The sequence below is a fragment of the Diprion similis genome, chromosome 3 (genome assembly GCF_021155765.1).
Source record: "Diprion similis isolate iyDipSimi1 chromosome 3, iyDipSimi1.1, whole genome shotgun sequence".
NCBI classification, from domain to species: Eukaryota; Metazoa; Arthropoda; class Insecta; order Hymenoptera; family Diprionidae; genus Diprion; species Diprion similis.
In genome coordinates this window covers 8,428,097-8,448,874 of record NC_060107.1, presented here as the reverse complement: position 1 = coordinate 8,448,874, position 20,778 = coordinate 8,428,097, and the positions used below count along the sequence as shown (strand labels likewise).

The following is a 20,778-nucleotide window of genomic DNA, read 5'->3' as shown; positions in this document are numbered from 1 at the left end:
GCCACGATGTTTTCCATTTTCTCCGGTACTCGCATCGATTTCATATCGCAAACGTCGCAGTTCAACGGCTGAAACAGGCATAAAAAATGGAAATCCTGAATTGAAAAAGGCGTTCGGACGTTACTTGCTACCGTAAGTCCAACGGCTTTAAGCTTTCAAAATTTTGAACGATGATGCAGATGTTTTTCTCTGTGCTTTATTTCGTCGTTACCAAACGCGAACGTCATTTGAATGTACAATACTTTTTTTTTTATTTTTTTTTTTTTTCACTGCAGCGTCACGTGGCTATGGAATGAGAGATATCGAGCTGTCTTGAGTCGGGCAATCCTCACGTGATGTTATTAAACCAGCGCGTAGGAGACGAGGAAAAAGCTGATATCGGGGAATCCGCGTATCAAGGGTCAGCTATTTCTTATTTTAAGGTCATGTGGCAGTCCTACCTTTACCGACTGAGGAAACTTGATCGTTTTCTTTCAATATTAAATTAACAAATGAAATGACAGGGTTCAAATTTTGACGGTGCATCACTCTTTCGTAGCGGAAGTCAGTATAGCTACTCAGATCCCGAAAATCGTTAAAAAGAGCGCATCTTTTACTTACGACATTATTGTAATTCCGAGTTCTCGTCCAGCGACCACAATATTGCATAAAAACAGACTCACGATGTTTGTTTTACTTCTCGTTCTTTCTGGAATTGGGAAAAATATTTCAACTGTGCACTTTTTGACCCCTGAAATATGTGGAATGTGAAAATAGTAACACGTGTCAAAAAATTACACATTCTGTGAACGACTTTCGGGATATGAGTAACTTTCCTGAATCCCGCTACGAAATAGCGATGCATCGTCGAAATTTCAACCCTTTATTTTCATTTGTTAATTAAATATATGAAGAAATCTCGTGAGTTTGCTCGGTCGGTAAAGGTAGGACTTCTAAATGAGACATGAAACTTAATCTGGCACCACGGAGAGCCGTTCAGTGTGATTGCCATATGCGTTCCCAGTTTTTATTCTCTTTCTTTTTCTCTTTGTTAGACATACTAGGAATACATGTAATAAAAATTCCGTATTATCAATATACGTAGAAGAAGCGGCAAAGTTCAGTCATGACGCGATTACCCGAGAAATAGAAATGCTTTTGCAATATTTATAACACTTATCTTTGAACACAATGACTGCCTGTCAATGGACAACTTTTGTCACATTCGCAGGTTTCGCAGGTTTCGCACTTAGAATTAGTTTTTATACGTTCATAGACTCTCACAGGCTGCAGGTATGTTGGTTGTTATTGATTGAAATATGCTAGTCTTGTAGAGCGTTACGCCCCCCCCCCCCCTGTTAATCGTTATTGATTTCGGTTTCAGAGCCACAGAATTATTACTAGCAGTATCCAGCGATGATGACGAGTATCGCGTGAATTGTAGGTTTTGGTGAATTCTAATTTGAGAAAACCAATTTTTTCACACTTACCTGGGCATGGTTGTATCTACAGTTACACGGGTAAACACGCGTGTACACAATTGGGTAAGTTTAAAACATTTTATTTCATAAGAATGATTGAGCATTAGAAAACTTGTATACGTATATTAGAGTTTCAGGGCTTACCACAAGGTTGAAGGGTTGAATTTTACTGACTAAAACGTAAATTATGACAAGTGTGAAATTATTTAAGTATATGAACTACACATGTAACATGATTGACAGAAGTTTCTTTTTTCTTTTCTTTTAATTCGATTTGTGAATATTCGATTCTCTTCAATTAATATTATACGGACAATTTTAAAATCTGACCATAGATTGAGTAGCAAGTGACATTTGTTCAGGTGTCAATAACACAGGCCTGCGAAATGTAAATTTTAATTTCCTCTTAAAATAATAATGATTTTTTTTTAGGTATTTAAGTATGTTGAATTAAAATATAGCGCTAGTTTTCTTTTTTTTTTCGCAAGATATGCATATTTCGAGATATTTCAACAACTTTTATGAAAAAATCAAATGTAATTAATATTAAACTGAACGCTTAGTTATAAAATGAACAGCATTAGCTTTAGACAATACTTAAGAGATTAGATAAATCAAAAAAACTTATGATATCTTTTTCTGGAGTACTTACGTAACTCTAAATATACTTAAAATCGCCATAAACAACAATCAGTGAGGATAAATGAATATTTAAATATCAACATTACCATTATTACAAATAATTGACACGGAAATTGAAGGCCAACTCTAGCAGTAGTTAGAAAACAGAAAAAAAAATTCGTTAAATGTACCCGATAGAATGTTCAAATATTTTTTTCGTCGATACGCACCTCATTTCTACCGAAATGACTGTTTAGTTTTATCGGGGGACAACCATCGCAGGCCTGTATTATTGCTGATAAAAATGTAGTGTCGTTTTATTTTACATGTAACTTAATTACCAATAAAAATAATTGAGTAAAAAAACGTAAAATTTTGCAATAATCATAAATAAAACTCAACGTATTTTACACTTACAGTGCATATATAAAGACTAAAGATCATAAACACGTTTCTCAATTTTACTGTTATTTTGGATTTACTACTCAAATCGTAGCACTGGCTCACTTTGAAAGTTATCTTGCCAATTGATGGAAAAATTCGACTTTTGGCCATAATAGGCAATGCTCGAAATCGCCTTGAATTTTGGAATGACAATAAATTAACCCAGTATTTGGTTCAAGGTACCGTTCAGATTTGATATAATTAATTACGGTGAACCGATATGTATTCTATTTCTAGCAGTTAATTTCTGCTTTAAAATTTTGATATGTAAACAATGCATATTGATTTTAAAAAATGACTTGTATGCTTGTCCACATTCATACGTATACGAATCATTAGCCCTATTTCCAAAACTCGCCATTCGCATCCCGGTACTTAACATTGATTTCTAGCATTTCTTAAATCGATTTTTCCGCATTTTTCCAGGCAAAGAAAAATCTCGTGTGGCAACTTCGAAGCCAACGGCTCACTCGTCGAACGTTAGGGGTGGTGTTGAAGTTGCGAGTTTGAAAAGTTCGAAAAAAGAATTATTTCGTGGCGAATCTTTTGAAGTAAGGAAATCAAACTTTTACGGAACAACAAAGTTTCGAATAGTCGGAAAGCCGACGGCTCAAACTTCTGAAAATCGGAATGACCGGGATTCCGAACGTAAAAATATCGAAAATCCAAAAACAAAGAGAAAATCGAAGTACGGAAATTCCATCAAGCCCGAAATTCGCGGAGCTGAAAATCTTGGATCACCCGCAATTTCAATGTTTCAGATTTTTAAATTTTCTCATTTTTCCTCACTTTCGGAACTCTGAGCGTCAGCTTTCGGGCCATTTGAAACTTTGATGTTTCGTCAAAGTTTGTTTTTTGTACTTCAAGTTGCAATCACCAAAAAATTCGGAATTTGGCGCTTCGGAACTTTTCAAATTCGGAATTTCAACCCCGCCCGAAGATTAAAAACTTCGAACATACATAATACTGTACATAAACATCTTTCACACTGCTTATAAAAAACAATACAGTTCCCCTTCAAAACACTTTCCCACAGTTATTGTAGACTTTGGGACAATGTTTCTGAGCGATCAGGGCATACGGGGCCTGGCTGCCAACGACAATTTTCTCGTTCTTGCTCAGATTGTTCCATACGTGAATGAGGAGGGAATCCTCGAGCAGTTTGAACGTCGCGTTTCTGTCCGTCTCCTCGAAGTAACGTTTCCATTTTTCGTAATAGATCGGGTAGAAAGTCGAGGGCGGATAGACGTTGAACCCGTGGCACCGATCCGTCGTCATATCTCGGGCCTGAGAAGAGAAATTAAAAGTAAACAATGCGAGTGTGACCTGTAAGCTTGCCCACAACTCGTACTCCAACATTCCTCGTTTCAATAACTCTCACGTATTTCGTCGCGCAGAGCTTTTGCAGGCTCCTCGTTATCACGCCAGGACCATTGTTGCCCCACTTGTCACCCCGGAAGTTGGTCTTCAGATCCCGCAGACAAGCGTCAGCCATTCTTCGACCCAATCCCGACTTCTCGAAGCCCAAAACCCCGGCAGCCACATATTCCCAGTTTTCGGCTCCGGCGAAATTCTTCAGCTTTTCCAGACTCCTGGGGAAAAAAGAAGACGGAAATTACGCATCGATATATAAGTAAGTAAGAAACGTTCTGCGCAACTGTCTGATTATGAGATCCTTATGGTTTTCGCGGTTCCTTATGGAAAACCGCTTATATTGTGTAGAATTTAATGCAAAACCTACTTTCTTAGTAGCTATTATATATGTTACTATAAGAAATCGACGGTCATTTTACATCACTCATGAGGATACTTTGAAACTTGTGACTTTGTCGATTGACCAAACAATTAATCAAAATCACAAGAACCTGTGCGAGCATCGTTAATAATAAGACTCGAACGATCGAGGTTTAATTCGCTTTCGAAATCGCATCTGATTATCATATCAGCGAAAATTTTTCAAACCTGCAACTAAAGAGACACGAATGCGTCTTGCATGACGAAACGACACGACATGAAAAAAATCACGTGTAGGCACCCATCGGAAGTGAATAACCTCTCGCTAATAATACTGTAGCGAATACTCAAGTCAAAAATAACACAAAGTCCATGCGGGGAGCGACGAAGCTCTTGGCAATCGTTTTGGCACTCACGAGGTGACGACGACGTCGAGGTCGAGGTAAATCCCTCCGTATTTCCAGAGGGTGAGGTACCTCAGGATGTCGGACATGTGACTCCTGGGCCATCGACTGGACTTGATAATGTCCGTGGCGTACCATTTCTCGAGTGGCGTGCCTTTCGTGTACCTCTCCATGGAAATGTGTCGTATCCTGACGTTCTCGTAGCTCGTCAACTGCCTGACGATCTTTTTAGAGGCGTTGGAGAACTTCACGGGACTTACGTAGAGCAGGTAAACCGTCATCCTCGGGTTCATCTTCGCCGCGGATTCGACGGCGCAAGCTTGACGGGCGTTGAGGAGGACGCCTTCCTCCCCGAAGCACGACGTCTCGTGGAAGAATATCCCTCGTTCCGAAGTCCTATCTGAAACGGATCTTGGTTGATTTTCGAACGTCGATGATCAGTTCCTGAATCGCTCTGAGCAGATATTAGATTTCCAAAAGACACTGCTAGCGACGCAATTTTCTGCCGTTAATTGAATTATACATCTTTTGTATCTTGAATCGCAGTCTTCTCGATGCTTTCTTTTTTGTTTTTATAATTTCATTGTAAATAAATATTTAGCAATAATTTATATTTTTATTGTACTTAATAAATATTACAGTTTTCTGAGGAGGGCTCCGCTAGAATACTAAACCGATTTTTTTTTTCTAAACCGGAATTCGACAGCGAGAAACTCTGCGTATGAAGTCAAGATAACATCGAGAAATCAATTCAACTTTATATCCAATTTCATAAGTTTTCCTCACCTTCTCCGGATTCGAGTTGCTCGATTGAGTCGATCGTCGACGACTCTTCGTAGCACGATACGTCGCGTTCCTGAGCGTATCCCAAGAACGGTGTAATCCTTTGTATTATTTCACTGTCGCTCGATATCACTAGGACGAAGAGAAACACGACACTGGCGAATCCGACCACGAACCGTTTCTTCGTTATTGTAAATTTTATAGGTAAAAACTTGTATAGTAACATTCCTGCAGCCTTCATCGTGCATTAATATTACCAACAATATTATACTAGCAGTTCACACCCTGATTTCGTGAGCAATCTATTTTTAAATTAATTTTTCACTTCTCGATGGGTTACGCGACGAACAATTATCCCATCAAACGTCAAGTCCCAACTGGCGAAGCATTTTATGTTACATCATATTTCATCTGGAGAAAAGATACGTTCCAACATATTATCGTGACCCCTGGTGTCGCTGAGATTTCATAATGAACTACTTTTTTCGTATTAGGTCTTAGCACAAATATCGATACTAATTAGGGAGTGAGTTAATTATGACTGGAACGTTTTTTATTAGTAATAAAAAATAGTGTATACAATTTGTTAACATGCCATTGCTATTGGGTTAGTATTTCTTTACTCTTTGCAGCAGTGTATCAAAATGTGAACTGCAGCGGCAATTGGAAAATAAATATAAAAAACAGAACGATATTTATAGTCTACACTCGATGACAGTAGAAATTGTAAGAGTAAAATTTCCGAAAATGGAAAAAACTAAATCGGTGCCTCTAAATTTTAATAATAAGAGCTCACATTTGACTGAAATATTCTACTTGAGATGCTCTACCGAAATTTTAATGGTCGTTTGAAGAAAAAAAAAAATATTTTTCTGGTACACCCTGGAGTGCATGTAATTTTGCCTATAGGATCTGACATCTAACTGACGTCGAGTGAATGAAAAACCCATAGACGAGAAGGTACAGAAAATCAGAACAAACTTCACGCTTTTTCTTTTTCGCATTATTCTATAACGAACTGACTTTTAAATTTCAAACGGAGTTTTAACCCTAGAACGCCAGACTAGGGTGGTTACCCAGCCCGGGCGAGCCCTGAAAAATGTGTTTTCGCTGATTTTCATAATTTTGTTTGGTCTCGAATGGATTTTCCACGAACGAAACTTTGATGAAACTGATATATTCGCTATGGGCCATTTTCTGCCTGATCAAAAACGAAAAGATTCACCTGCTCACGAATCCCATTACTGCTCTGAGAACAATTTTCCGAATAAGGAACTCGCGGGGTTAATATTTACCCCAGTTTGTAGTATGGAGGTCAAAAAAATAACGCGTTACTAATGCCAAAAAGGCGTATCAAAATAAAAAAAAAAAAAATTCTCTAATCAACTTAAGAATGTGTACAATGTATAAATCTCTGAAAAAAATGGAAAACAAATTTTTTTGATACGCTCTTTTGGGATTTGCGATTTCACGCGATAGGTTAGTTTTTCTTATGTTAAAGAAGTCGTATTAAATTATCAGAAAAAAGATTGCCGTACGTGATACGTTCTCCGGACCTTAAATTCATTTATCACACTCTTACAGCTATCTCATACCCTGCATCCTCTTCTTATCATCACCTTATCACCTGAGTCAGTCCCTTGCATCCTTCCCCCACATATTCTCACTCTCAAGTCATCTTTCATTTGGTTAACATCTAAGTTTCTCTGATTTCCTTTTATCATTCAATGGTACGCGTAGTCGATAGTTTGCATACCTAGCTCAACATACGAGTGTAACAAAATCACCCCCGCATGTCGAAGCGGTGATCTATAACCGTATGTTGTGACAACAACGTCCACCCCGTAACAGCCATTTCTATGTTCTATTAAAAAATTGTATTTACTTGTCTTTAAAAAATTGAAAAGACAAAATATTCAAAAATTCAATAAGAATACGTAAGTATCCAACCGCCTACTGTGAATAACCGCATAAATTATATTTATACAGGATACATGCATGAGTTTCGCGCCCGAAAAGCAGGTGGATTCCTTTACTTGTGTTTTTTTTTTAAATTTGTTTTGACGTGGATAGTGTTTATTGATAACTCATGCATAATCCAATAATAATGCATACAATTACGTGCTCTGGGACTATGGGATAATATGTAAATCAGATTGATTTCTCATAAATACTGCATAGAAACAGCATCTACCGCTATTACTCCTGACTGGAGGCTACTTACAGAGCATCTAACTAAATGTATGGACCGATAATGTCACTCCCTAGCTGAGGAGCTTAATTTAAACTTGTCGTTGGGTGGCTACTCGGGCGAGTCAGTTTTTTCCAGGATTAATTTTTGTAACTTTGGATAATTAACACCAATTTCACAGTAGTACTCCACACTGCAGATTTTTCAAGCTGCAAACTAGGATTTATCGCAAATTGGAATCTTGCCACGAGAAAAACGATATAGCTGAACACTGAACCACGAGTAGGAACGAAAAAGACGCGACGATACCGGCTTCAACCTATTATCCCCACGATGTTATCCAACCTGGTTAGCCGAATAACGAAAGCAGAACGAGCCGGTTTCGATTTGGTCGTGGCGTTTAAAGGTCCAACGATTAAAAAACGGTGCTGCGCTCGGTCGATCATGTAGAGAAATCGCGATTTGTTAAAATACATCCGATTAACCCGGCTGCACATTTGGGTTTTTCTAACGCCCACTTTTTTCCCGATGAAAAAAAATAAATAAAAAACAACAATAATCAAACGTCAATCCGATCGACCCTCCCGGCTGGCTGACAAGTCGCGTTTCTCTGGTGAGCTGATTCTCGTCGACTCCTTCCAACGGCGATGGGGTCGACATCCACGGGGCGCATGCGTTGTCTTCAATAATTTAGATCAAAGCCTGTACAAGTTCTCGGGTGTATGTAAGGCCATGCTATTTTTCAGGGTCAAATTTCCCGCTCGCCACCGAAGTCGCCAGCTACATGGACTAGTAGACTGCTCGGTAACGCTGCCTTTTAATTTCTAAATTTTAGTCCCTCTGCCATTACTTCTGGTCCTCGTGTCCCGCTCTCTTCCAGCATCAGCGTCCGCTCCCGGTATTGATCAGCATCCGCAACACCCGAGGGGTGGCTTCTTGCTCCCAAGGCATACAGGGAGACTGTCTGCGGCTAGACCGATTTCATTGCGTTATAGGGTAGAGGCACCCTATGCTTCTAAGGTATTACTGCAAAATCGACTGTATTTCCAAATTCATTATGTCAAACATACTCACAGGCAAATTGATCAACGGAATTTTGATAATCAATGCCATGGGATGCTTTTTTTGTTAGGCGAACTCCCAGGGCTCAACAAGTCCGCGTTTCAAATCCCTCCTTTTCTCATGTCTGCACTGCTGCACTGCGTGTGGTGGTCGTCGGGTCGCGGACTACACGGATTTGGGTCAATGGGGTTCTTCGTGGTGCAGACATTAATTCACCGCCCCGTAATCGATATGCACCCTTTTTTATGCAGATAGTAGTCTGACCGGGCTGAATGGGTCTCAGACTCGTTACGTAATGCTGCGAATCGCCTATTCCTGCCATCAGCAATGGATATACCCGAGACTTGTTTACTACACGTTGCTCGAGGACCGAAATTCTTCGTTTTCAGACTTTCGTAGAACTTATCGTAGAAATTGTCACTCTAGAGCTTTTTCTTAGTCACATGACGTGGCTATTTTAAAAACATATGAATCATATGACGACGTGGATGCAATGGCAACGTATGTGCGGCTCTACTTGTGCTTATTTTATGTGACATCCCGCGGTAGCTCGATAACGACCGATAATGAGCTCCCACATGTAAGTGGAACATATTCAACCGAGTTACAAAATGTGAATATCTCTTCTTACAACTCTGTTCGCACTATCGATAATACGGTCCTTGTCCAACTGAATAGTCGTATATGCATGAAAAAATATCAGAGGGAAAGAAAGAAGAAATCAAAATACAGTACAAGAAGCCTCAAATCAATCCATCGCACTACAAACGACCAAAAATAATCGATTTTCAATTGAATAGATTATTTTATGGCGATTAATCGAGTGTAATCGATTATTTCTCAAACTTCATTAATCGACCAAGTCGATTATTTTTGCTCACAATCGGCCTTTAGTTTTTAATACGATAAAGGCCGCAATACAAATCAATTCATGTGATTAAAGTATCAATTATTTTATTATATATTAGTATCAAGTATCAATTATTAATGATCATTGTTTTACTTACTAAGTACCTATTTCATATAATTAGTGACGGATAAATGAATATTTTTGCCTAAAATTGAAAAATATTCTGAATGAAACTATAAAACTTTTCCTCATTAAGTCTAGGTACTGAAATTTGCGAAATTTTGGTTTTAAATACACCGTTTCAAAAAAATTCGAAATAGCCAATTACTCGATTAATTTTTAGCGATCAATCGTGTAATGTTCGATTATTTTTTTAGACTCAATTAATCACTTCGTGAAAGTGATATTTCAATATAATCACTTATTCAATATGAAACCCTGCGTGAAAGTGCTTAAAAAGTCAATGCAGTTGCAAATCTATCAACAGTTTACTCAATTTTATCCAAATCTCGGCTTCGATAATAAGAATTTTTTGGAATCCGCCGTACGACAGGCAACCCGCTTGACCGCGCTGTTTGTCAGACAACGTTCGGCGCCTGATTCCATTCGTGATCAGTCGAGCGGCCAAAGTTTCTACGTTACCAACAGAGCGGATAGCCAGGGAGGGGGGACGCGTTGTCAATCGAAACGAATCCAAAGTAGGGGTCAGGCTATGGCAGGTACGTTTTACGTTATACGTACACAGTCAAAATGGCGCCGGTAGAGTGAAGTGATAGCTGGTGTGCGAGTCGGAAAAGTGTTTAATATCGGAAATGTGGCAGGATTTGGACGGCCTGGGCGGATCGGGAGTCAACTCTGGAGCACACCAGGTCGACCAGTTTAACACGACGGGTGAGTAGCATAAAACAGTCTCGTAAACGGGCCCAAATCTCAGCCATTGACAGTCTGGCGAGAGAGCCGATTGCCCCCCCTCGCTCGATGCGTGGGCTCGTACGCACGGTGGTCGATTCCCTTTCCCACGTCTCTCGCCTCCTCGTAAACAGAAAGCTGCGAGAAAGAAGAGAGGAAAAAAACACGCAGATACGACACGCCTTGGACCGCGTCTCCTCTATAACCTCTGTCAATGCTTTTTACCTGATCGCGATTCCGTCGCGTTTGTTGTGTTTCGTTTACCCTCTCTTTCTCCCTTTCTCTCTCTAACATCTACTATCACGGAGCTTCGATACTATTCTCGTTCATTATTTTTCTCAAATAACTGCTGTTACGCCCCCCTATTATGTTTTTTTTATTGTCTGTTGGTCGACGGGCCGTTTCAAACAATTTATTTATGTTTTTGTACAGTCGATCAACGATTCGTGCCAACATTGGCCTTCGCAGTTGCAATATTTGAGTTGAAAACCAACGCCAGTTTTATGCTGCCAATCATTTTATGCTGCTTCGCTGGAATCTTGTGTTTCTCTGGTTATGCGTTGCGTTAATCCGAGTTCCCAGTTTCTATTTAGAAAGATACAAGAGTTTCTCGCAGTTGGTTATATTCAGCTCTGTCGATTCATCCACACTTTTCATCGATATGTTATATTGTTCAAAATCCTCTTTGCAGCGCTGTGTTCAAACACTTCAAAAGGGATATCTTTGACTCATGATTTCTCTGTCACACACAATTGTGCAAAGAAATACAGTTTCTTGTCATCATATGTCACGGTGATAGAGTGTTAAATTGAGATAAGTAACGAGATTTTTCAAACAGCAAAAGTTAATTGAAATATCGTAAGAGAAATACGTGAGATTTGATTATAAAATCACGATTCGTTGAAGTCTAATCTCTACCACTTGAAAAGATAAAATTCCATAATGTTATCTGGATGAGGAAAAAAGCTTGCGAGTAAGCACTTGACTAACGTAATTGCAGAATCGTTACCTCTTCTGGGTAACGAATATACCTTGAATTCCATAAATACACATCTGTTGACCATTGGCTAGTTATGAAATTTCCTATTCCCATAAGTCGCGACTAACGCGATATACTTATATTTTTACTGCAAGTTTACATACAATGTCAACACATTCCAGAATCGACAGTTTGTTTAACAGAACTAACTATTCACTAGCGTTTAGAGGATGATTTTTCTGCCTGGACAAAGGTTGGACTATCTTACACGTGTGATACTGTTCCGCCTACGCATGCTCCCATAGATAAGATACTAATATCTGAACATTTGATTGTCCAACGAGTGACAAGTGTCATTCTTTTTCAAGCAGTCAACTTAAATTGTGAGAACCATTGATGACGGCGAGGATGGAAGGAAAAATATTTTCTACAGCCTCTTGAATTCCCAGACAATCAGAATTTCTTCACTTTTTCATCAGCTAGGCTGTTGCTGCTGCTATTGCTGTGACTCAGAGTATATTCCGCCGGCGAGGTGCTGGTACACTCTTTTATTATTTGTACCCCAGACCATCTTTGTCGTCCCTGCTCTGTCCGTGCACCAGTAAGAGAGCAGTAAAGCACATACAGGCAGAGTTTTAATTTCAAACAACTATTTTTAGAGCTTTCGCTAAATTGACTCTAATGAATATAATACTACCTAGTCGTCGCAACAGCAGAAGATGCAGCAGCATTGTGCCGATGACGAGTAAGAGATTGTCCTGATTAACTTTTACTTGACAACTCACAATTATTTAACAATTTGCTGACAATAGAGCCTCACTATCTCGCTTGTACCTAACATGTTCTAATTTTCATATTTTTTTTGTTTTTACTTTGAGTGCACAGCGTTTTACAGATTTCCTTTCCCTAGGAAGTGCTTAATTTTTTTCTTTCAGCGCTTACAATTTTATCTTTTAAGCACAAATTTTAGCGCCTTCTATATTTTTTTCCTCAATTTCGGTGACAATATTACTTTATTCGAAAGTATCGAATTTTTGTTTTGAAAATTTTCAAACCACTTTAAACTGCACGACCTTGAGGAATTATTTATAAAATTTATATACTTCGAATTATATTGAACTTTTTCGTTGACCATAAAATTTGAAAATTCTCGACCCTTAAATTCATAGCTTTGCTATTTATTATAGTATTTGGATAATTCAAGTTGCGCAAAGATCCGCGCGTTTATTTATTGCACATCCGTCATTACACTGTCTTGTTTTCTGATTATTAAATTCACATGACCCGCGACTCTCGCACGGTTGTGAATGCAGTATGTTCCAACTCACAGATTACGTCATTGCTGTACGAGGCCCCAATTACGTGTTGTATAAACCATAACTCATACCCATAATTATTATACATATACGTATGGACGTATATGTATATGTATTATATGCATAATGTATAATGTATCTAGATCAACTCGCCGACAATTATAAACATTTCTCGCATTGCATATATAACGTGACGAATGCATATAAAGTATGCCTCGCATTCATTAACTTTTGATGAATTTCTTTCTCCGCTTTGAAGTACACTTTGTTAGACACGGTGTGGAGTTGAAGTTACGAATTTGAAAAGTTTCGAAAGCGTTTAATTTAGGATTGTTTCATGGCGATACTTGAACTAAAGAAATCAAACTTTGAGGAAACTACGAACTTTTGAATGATCGGAACGCCGATGGCTCAAAGATCCGAAATGCCAGATTCTGAAAATTCAAATTACGATGAAGCAAGATTCAGAAAAATAAATTTTTGATACAGTAAAATTCCGGAAATTAAAATAGGAGATAAAAAATCAGAAAAACCGAAAATTGAAATGACCAGAATTCCGAACGTAAAAATATCGATAGTCCAAAACAAAGAAAGCACTTTGGGAACTTTTCAAATTTGGAATTTAAACCTCACCCTGAGTAGATCATTGTGTTAATGAACACAACTCGTTTTCGCATCAGCAGCCTTATTTGTAGCCAATATAATCTACCAAATTATTATTCTCCTCTCGTTATTGTATTTGTTTCAGAATTGACGCCGGAGCAGCAAAAGATTTTAATTGACATAAGGAGGAAGAAGACGGAACTCTTACTTGAAATCCAGGTGAGTAAAAATTGTTTATTATCAAATTATATAAACTCTTTATGCTATGTACAACATACGTATCAATCCTTACTAGCATGACAAATTATTTATAATCTCACACTACTGTACACGATGTACTTAAACCTTCACACTTACACACGAGTATATATATATACATATATACCAAGATATTGTACACATATTATTACAAACCACAAGCGAATCGAAGTTGCGGCGAGTCACGTTGAATATCACGACTGACGCATATTTTGAAAAATGTGTTCACCTTATCTGTCCTTATCGTCTCGTCATACTTCTACTTTAATATTATATACGACGTATATGCGTACGGATAATAATCTGAAGAGATTAAATTGGTTGTCTGATATTGTCGTTCAAAGAGATCACTGATCAGATAAAAAGTCCGAAGAATTATCTTGCAATACGAATACAACAAAATATATCCACGCTCAACGAATATAAAACAGTTTATACATGTATAGAAATATTTTTTTGAACGTTTTTCTAACCCCCCCCCCCCCCCCCTCCCCCCCCTTTCCAACTTGTTTCGTTTATATTCTTCGATTGCCGTCGTTTATAATTAATTATAATATATAACTTTAATTTTTTCTCACGTGATTTTAATTTTCTCACGCTTTAATGTTACGTGAGAACTAATAATTTCTTACTTAACTTTTCACTTCGTGTATTGATTTTATGAACCGTTGTAGTCTATCGCTTATTATTATTCTTCTCATTTCCATTGTTACATCAAGTGTAAAAAAGGAACGAGAGTAATAGAACAATAGAAAGAAAAAGAATTTAAAAAAAAAAAACAAATGAAAGAAAATCCAAACACTTATGTCAGATAAAAGTTCAGTCGAGTCTTTTTTTTCTTTTTTGCGCAGATAACCATCGTTTCGTAATTTCGCTCAGGATCTCTTTGCATTGTGGTACTTTTTTTTTCAAAATTTTTTCACTCGTTCTTTACAACACCAAATTCTTATTGTATGTACCTGAAAAGCTTCGTTTAAACGAATTCCTGGCCAATAATGCTGGCTGGACAACATCGGCACAGCGTAGTTTCTCCCCTTGGTAAACTTCCGGTTAGCTTTTCGTTGTGTATGTCTATATGTGTATATACCTATGTAAGTATATTATACCTGCCTAAAATCGCCTTAAATCGCCCCTGGTCCTTTTACCCGCGGCTCGAAGGACGCAAGCAGGTGCAGCTGCTTGATATTACACTCATTCGAATATGTATATTCTTTTTAAATTTTGTATAGAAAATTTTTTTCTATTCTTTTGCTTTTATATTATATATACTCTTCGATTTTGCTGCATGAAAAGAATTCTCATTCAACTGTTACGTTATATATATATATATATTCTTTCGTGGACAACAGTCGTCTCTAAAAGATGGGAGGAACGCATTTATTCGATAGCTTACTACATTATTTATCCCGCATGTTTTTTAATTACAATTTAGCGCAAATTTTTCATTAAAAAATTTCCGTATTTCTGAGAAATTCTTTTCCTGAAAAAAAAAAAAAAAAAAAAAAAAAACTTTCATCCAATATCTGGTAACAATTACAATCCTTATAACATTCTCGTAAGGAAGGAAAAACCGATTTATATATATTCTTAGTATTTGTCGCATATATCGGAATTTTTAAAATTAATTAATTAAAAACTGTTTGATGATATTTAAATTTTATTTATTTTTATTTTTTTTTCATGGCTTTTTGACGAATTTTTGAAAAAATAATCTTACGGTGTTCGTGCGTATTGGGGAGGGAAAACGCTTTGTGTGGTTGAAAAAATGCAACCAATGCGCATAATTTCTCTGAAACCGTGCATGCCTCCCACGTGGCTCTCAAAATAATTTCGTATTATTTCGGATGGGTGTACAATTCGGGAGCCATGACGATGCATCTACAAGACCAAACGCGTTTACTTAGCCATTTACTGCGCTATTCTTGCTCTACGCTAGTACAAGTACAAGTACAGTAAGTAATGCGTTATACCTAAGGATGTGGTACCGTAATCGTGGTGCGTGTTAAAAATGCGGAAGTCGTCCCCATCGGTTGGCCGTCGACGATACGACGCGTTGCGTCGAATTTCGTCGAAACTGATCCTTCTTGATGGAGGAATTTTTTACGTCGCAATTCACGACAATGTTTCTTGAAGTATAAACCATGCTACTGTTTACCCAATTTTACCTGTAAAAGAGATAAGTTTTCTTCGGGCTTTACAGAAAGTTTTTTTTTTTTTATATTTTATATTTTATTTATCGCGAAATATTATATTATTCAAAACCATGCGATGTGCTGATATATAATGATATATGAATTGTATAGTAGAGAATAGGACGATTTCTTGTTTTATTCTCTGTTCACCATGAATTCTCGACTCAAGTACATTTTTTTGGTGTTTTTTTTTTTTTTTTTATACTCATTCATTCGGCGAAAGTTGAATGGAAACGATAAATCTGCCTACATTAATTTTTTGTCGATAATTGAACACCATTTTACAAGTACGGTGATTATTCTGGTTCTATTTTTAATCCAATAAGGGTAATGGGTAAATAGATTGATTTTGTGAATGAATGAACCGTATATTAATGATCGTCATTATATTGATAATATCGAGGCTAAATACTGCCTTTATAAATTTTACATGCATTGTTTGTGCGAAAATTGAGACATTTGTCGAGTACAAATATCGGTAATGAATCAGTAACAATTATCCTTAAGGGAGTATTAAATTGTTTAAACCAGCCCGCGTCGCGATTCGCTTCGTCGGTTGAACAGTTTTCTTTTTTATCATCGTGACATGTGTTCATCGAAAAATTACCCGCATAACTATCTTTTTAACCGACAGTCGATAATTTGCGTAGAATTCATCGGTGTTTCTGTCTTACCGACTAGGGTTAGTGTACCTACTAATTCCTGTAAGCAGCGCCACATATTTCTTACGTTTGAAATCAATTAAATTTTCTTTTTCTTCGTCTATTCTGTTGTGAAATTGAGCTTTGTTAATTTCAATAACAAAAATTTATTTATTTATTACTTTCATCTTGCATTATACTTACATGCGTTTTTGAGACAGGAACTACAACTTCGATTATTTTATAATCTATTTTAATCCGAACACTATACGATTCAACAAAAGTGTTCAATTTTTTTTTTCAAATATCTATTCTCCAAATATATATATATATATATATATATATATATATATATATATATATATATGTAGACAAAATACAACCATATTTATGTGATTTGAAAATCATCGATATTGCGATTTGTATTGACAATGACAACCATAATGATAATAATAATAATAATAATAATAATGATAATGATGATGATAATAATAACAAATACAGCAGCGAATTAATTATTCCATGACAATGTGTTATATTCCGAAGTTGTACGTACGTCTAATCGCATGTTGATGGCACGTGTCATATCACGCCAGAAATGTTATTATTCATTCCTTCGCTTCGCGTTCGCTGCTTTTTTCATCTAGAAGCGTGTTGCGTTGTACAGAAAAATGTGGCTATCCTTCGGCATGGCGATAAGGCGAGGACCGCATTTCCGTGCCGCTATAGATAGTAGAGCCATTGTGGCTCAGTCTCAATACAAATCATATAGGTACAAATATAGCAAGCAAATGAACAAATGTTTATACATGTTGAATATCAACATTTTACTTGGGTGAGAAAAAAAAAAAAAAAAAAAAAAAAAAAAAACGGGATTTCTAATCAACTGTTTTTTAATTTTTATATCAGACACTTTTAGCCCAGTTTATTCATCTCTATTTATTTGATTTAAAATTTTGCAATCGCATTTAGATAAATATAATATTAGTGAATTTGAAAATGAGACAGGGAATAGATGTGCAATAGTTGTATAATTCGGTAGAGATAATATGATTATTGCAAATTTTATTACTTCGCGATACTATACGTATGTGTACTCAGAATAATAAATGATGAAGTTAAGCGAGTTTAACGAACTGTCGGCGTCGTATTTTACTTATCTCGGACAATTGAAGCCAAAACATGGGGATAAATTTGCGTATATAGCTAGTCGTAAATTCTGCACGCGGATGCGATTCGTGAATGTGTGAGTAGGTTTGTAGTAGTAATTAGATAATCACAATGCTCCATTTTGCTCCTCGCGGATGTGAGTAGCGATTCTCTTATTATTTTACAATAAACTACGCGTACAATGAACGGAACTTTGTTAACAAATATACCGACATGTTTATTAATCGTATCTGTTGTTGTTGTTTTTCACGCGTATTATAACTGTTAACAATCCTACTGTTGTACGATTATGCCAATAATTACATTCTGCAATTTCTAATTTATCATATAATATTGTGTACATTTGAAGTGGTGAAAACAAGTCGAGAAAAATACGAAATCGAATCATATAAAAAAAAAAAAAAATAACAATTTTACATTAATTATACTGTAGGTATCGTCTTAGGTAGGTACATCGACTCTAGTAAACTTTCTTGTTTTCGAATCGGTTTGAATACTGTTTTTACAGATATCACGAGTATAACAGTTTTTATTGTTTAATCGTTGGTACAATATTTGTTAAAATTTATACCGAACAATTCGAAAATAATGTATTTTTCTCAGTAATCATTTGTTATTTATTATATCGTATGTACACAATCTAAATTCTTTTTTTTTTTCCTTATCGTCGAAGTGAAAAAAATCAACTTCAGTATATATGAAAGAAAATATTCTTTCGTTCAGTGAATAAATAAATTTTTCTATGTAACAAAATTATCTTGTATTTATAGATGTAAATTTTTTTTTTCTTGGGATTAAATCATTCCTCGTAAAAATGAATATAATTGTTTCTTAAAGATGAAGAAAAGAAAAATTAAAATTCAACAACTTCAGGCTCGTTTTAATTAAAATCGCATTATTAAACCTGTATTTCTATCAAACGATTCTCAGCTTTTAGAGGATAATAGAAAAGTCGGGATATCCTGAACGTATTCCAAAATGGCGTCAGTTCTCAGCAATACCGAATTCATTGTTGTTGTCAGATTGTCAGTTTCGGAAACGAAGAGACAGAAACCCGAACCTGACGAGTGTTGTATTCTGTCCGAGGCATGTGTGTCGTGTTCGTGAACTTTGTTATACGTCACGAATACCTCCAAACACATCCTCCGATTTTATATTCTCACCGGAGAGACGATTACTTATTCGGGTTTGAAGATCAGTTCGGAAACCGCGGGTCTCGGTTTCAATCGCTTTACTCGATATTTCATGTAAGATTTATTCATGTGTGTATATATATATATGTAAACGATTTCCTCCACATGTATATTGTAATCACCAAAAAAGTATCAGCTAAGTTGTAATAATAGTTTTGTTTTCTACCAGTATTTCATAATATACTTTGTTTATAATTATATTCAGCTTTTGTATATATTAATTGTTATTATCGTTTAATCGTTGCAAATGATAAGTTGATGAAAAATTTGTCAATTGTTTATCGAATGGAGTTCAAGTGCCGGTTGTTATAGTCGAGAGACAATTTATGTGTTCGACAATAATTTGGATTCGTTGGAGGATACGGACGGCTGCTCGAGGAAAAGAGGTAACCAAAAAACAACAACAAATATCATTGTTTTTAACGATATACCAAAGCCTAAACACCGCTTTTAAATAAATGAATTAAAAATAAAACATAAAATTATTAAAAAGGATTAAAAAAAATTTTTTTTTCTAACCTAACGTGTTACGTAATTTTCTTTGCTAGAAATAAATTCGCTATTGAACGAATGAGGAAAATCCCAGAGAGAGAAAATTAAGTATTATCTATTGTCTATCACATATTTACTCGTAAATAAACGAACAGTTAGCTGGAAAATGTAGTTCAATATTTCGAGGAAATACAAGGAAAGAAATGAAGAAATAAGCAAGCGTAAATACAGACGAGACTAAATTGTTCGATAGCCTAAGTGATTCTCGCCTCTATTTTCATAGCAAATCGTGTAAACTAATCATAATCACGTATATTGGTATGTACAAAAGTTATCTTTGAAATGACGATTATGAAATTTCGACTTTTCAAACGAGGAAATCTCCTGAAATATTAGGCGGGGAAATTTTGTGGGGAAAGATTTTTACCGTTTGGTGTTTACTCTTCAATTCTCTGTTTAGAATTGTTATCTTGACATAGGAAAGGCCTTTTCAACGTCCTTTGCAAAGTGTTTCCCTCAAATATCTTATCTCCGCGATATTCAGGTTTTAAGCCTGCGTTTAACTTGGTATATTTGAAATATTTGATATTTTTTGTAGCGGGCTTGTTGTTCGGTATCTTGTTGTTAAATAATTTGAGGCTCGATTTATTCCATTTTATATACTATTTCTTTTTTTTTTTTTCAAGAAATTCTATTGATCAGATGCTTGTTGAAAATCCATGCTTAATTAGTTGCTGAATTTTATATAAATTAAGCTGATTTCTTAAGTTTTTTTTCTTACTTGTTACCGTGAAAAAAAAAATATGTCGTAATTTGCAGCTTTTACTCAATTTACGCTATCAGTGTAATATAAACTATAAACTTTCTGGCAAATACGCAGCAAAACTAAGCATTTCGCCATCGTTATGCAACGCAATAAGCATTTTAGCACAGTTTGTATATGTATAATATATACATATAATATATGTATATTGATAAAACAAAAAAAGAAATTAAATAAATATAATATCTGTAGAAATCGCGTCACGGTTCACGTTTTATGCCGCTTTTAATTACAAGTTTAAATCGTGCTCTTATATTATAACTTTTCTACATACGTTATAGCTATTAATTAGAAAAATTTTCATGGAAAAAAAATTGGAACCGACCTTTTGCGTTTCAAATAATTGTTTAGCTGCCTAATCGTTGATTTAAGAAACAACAACAATCACAACAACAATAATAATAATGATAATAACAGTAACAGCAGTGTGAAAAAAATTCAAAGTCTCACTTATTATTCTATAGAATATTATTGTTATATGGGTTAAGGCGTGCCTCCGGCTTTTCTTATGTAGGCATAATCGTTTGACGTGCCTTCCGGATTTTATAGTCTGTTAACCACAAATTTCCTTCACATGTTTTCTACATCCATGGCGTTATCGCTTTATATGTCCCACTTGTAACCGTAATAATCGATTCGTGTACATTTATATT

The 20,778-nt window shown here is 36.0% G+C and overlaps 2 protein-coding genes and 1 long non-coding RNA gene across 3 annotated transcripts in view; 1 reads left to right on the top strand and 2 right to left on the bottom strand.

The window, feature by feature from the left end:
• Window positions 1-3,431: 3,431 nt before the first annotated feature.
• Window positions 3,432-5,734, bottom strand: LOC124404909 (lactosylceramide 4-alpha-galactosyltransferase-like). The gene is made up of 4 exons (XM_046879401.1): window positions 5,450-5,734; window positions 4,676-5,063; window positions 3,907-4,117; window positions 3,432-3,812 (listed from the first exon to the last, which is right to left on the bottom strand). The coding sequence occupies exons 1-4, from the start codon at window positions 5,685-5,687 to the stop codon at window positions 3,543-3,545; spliced, it is 1,107 nt and encodes a 368-aa protein (XP_046735357.1). The 5' UTR covers window positions 5,688-5,734; the 3' UTR covers window positions 3,432-3,542.
• A 631-nt stretch (window positions 5,735-6,365) lies between these two features.
• Window positions 6,366-19,677, bottom strand: LOC124404910. The gene is made up of 3 exons (XR_006929035.1): window positions 19,667-19,677; window positions 16,630-16,635; window positions 6,366-6,426 (listed from the first exon to the last, which is right to left on the bottom strand). It is a non-coding gene; the product is annotated as an uncharacterized LOC124404910 (long non-coding RNA).
• Window positions 10,308-20,778, top strand: part of LOC124404907 (cytohesin-1) — a 40,234-nt gene continuing 29,763 nt past the window's right edge. Inside the window, exons 1-2 of the mRNA XM_046879400.1 lie at window positions 10,308-10,440; window positions 13,502-13,575. Coding sequence (XP_046735356.1) covers window positions 10,362-10,440; window positions 13,502-13,575 — 153 coding nt within the window. The 5' untranslated portion in view covers window positions 10,308-10,361. The remainder of the gene's footprint in view (window positions 10,441-13,501; window positions 13,576-20,778) is intronic.

Coding starts and splice junctions, on each gene's coding strand:
- LOC124404909 (XM_046879401.1), bottom strand. CDS start 5,687: ATGAAGGCTGCAGGAATGTTACTATACAAGTTTTTACCTATAAAATTT. Junction 5,064..5,449: donor GCAACTCGAATCCGGAGAAG/GTGAGGAAAACT, acceptor GATCCGTTTCAG/ATAGGACTTCGGAACGAGGG. Junction 4,118..4,675: donor CTCGACGTCGTCGTCACCTC/GTGAGTGCCAAA, acceptor TTTTTTCCCCAG/GAGTCTGGAAAAGCTGAAGA.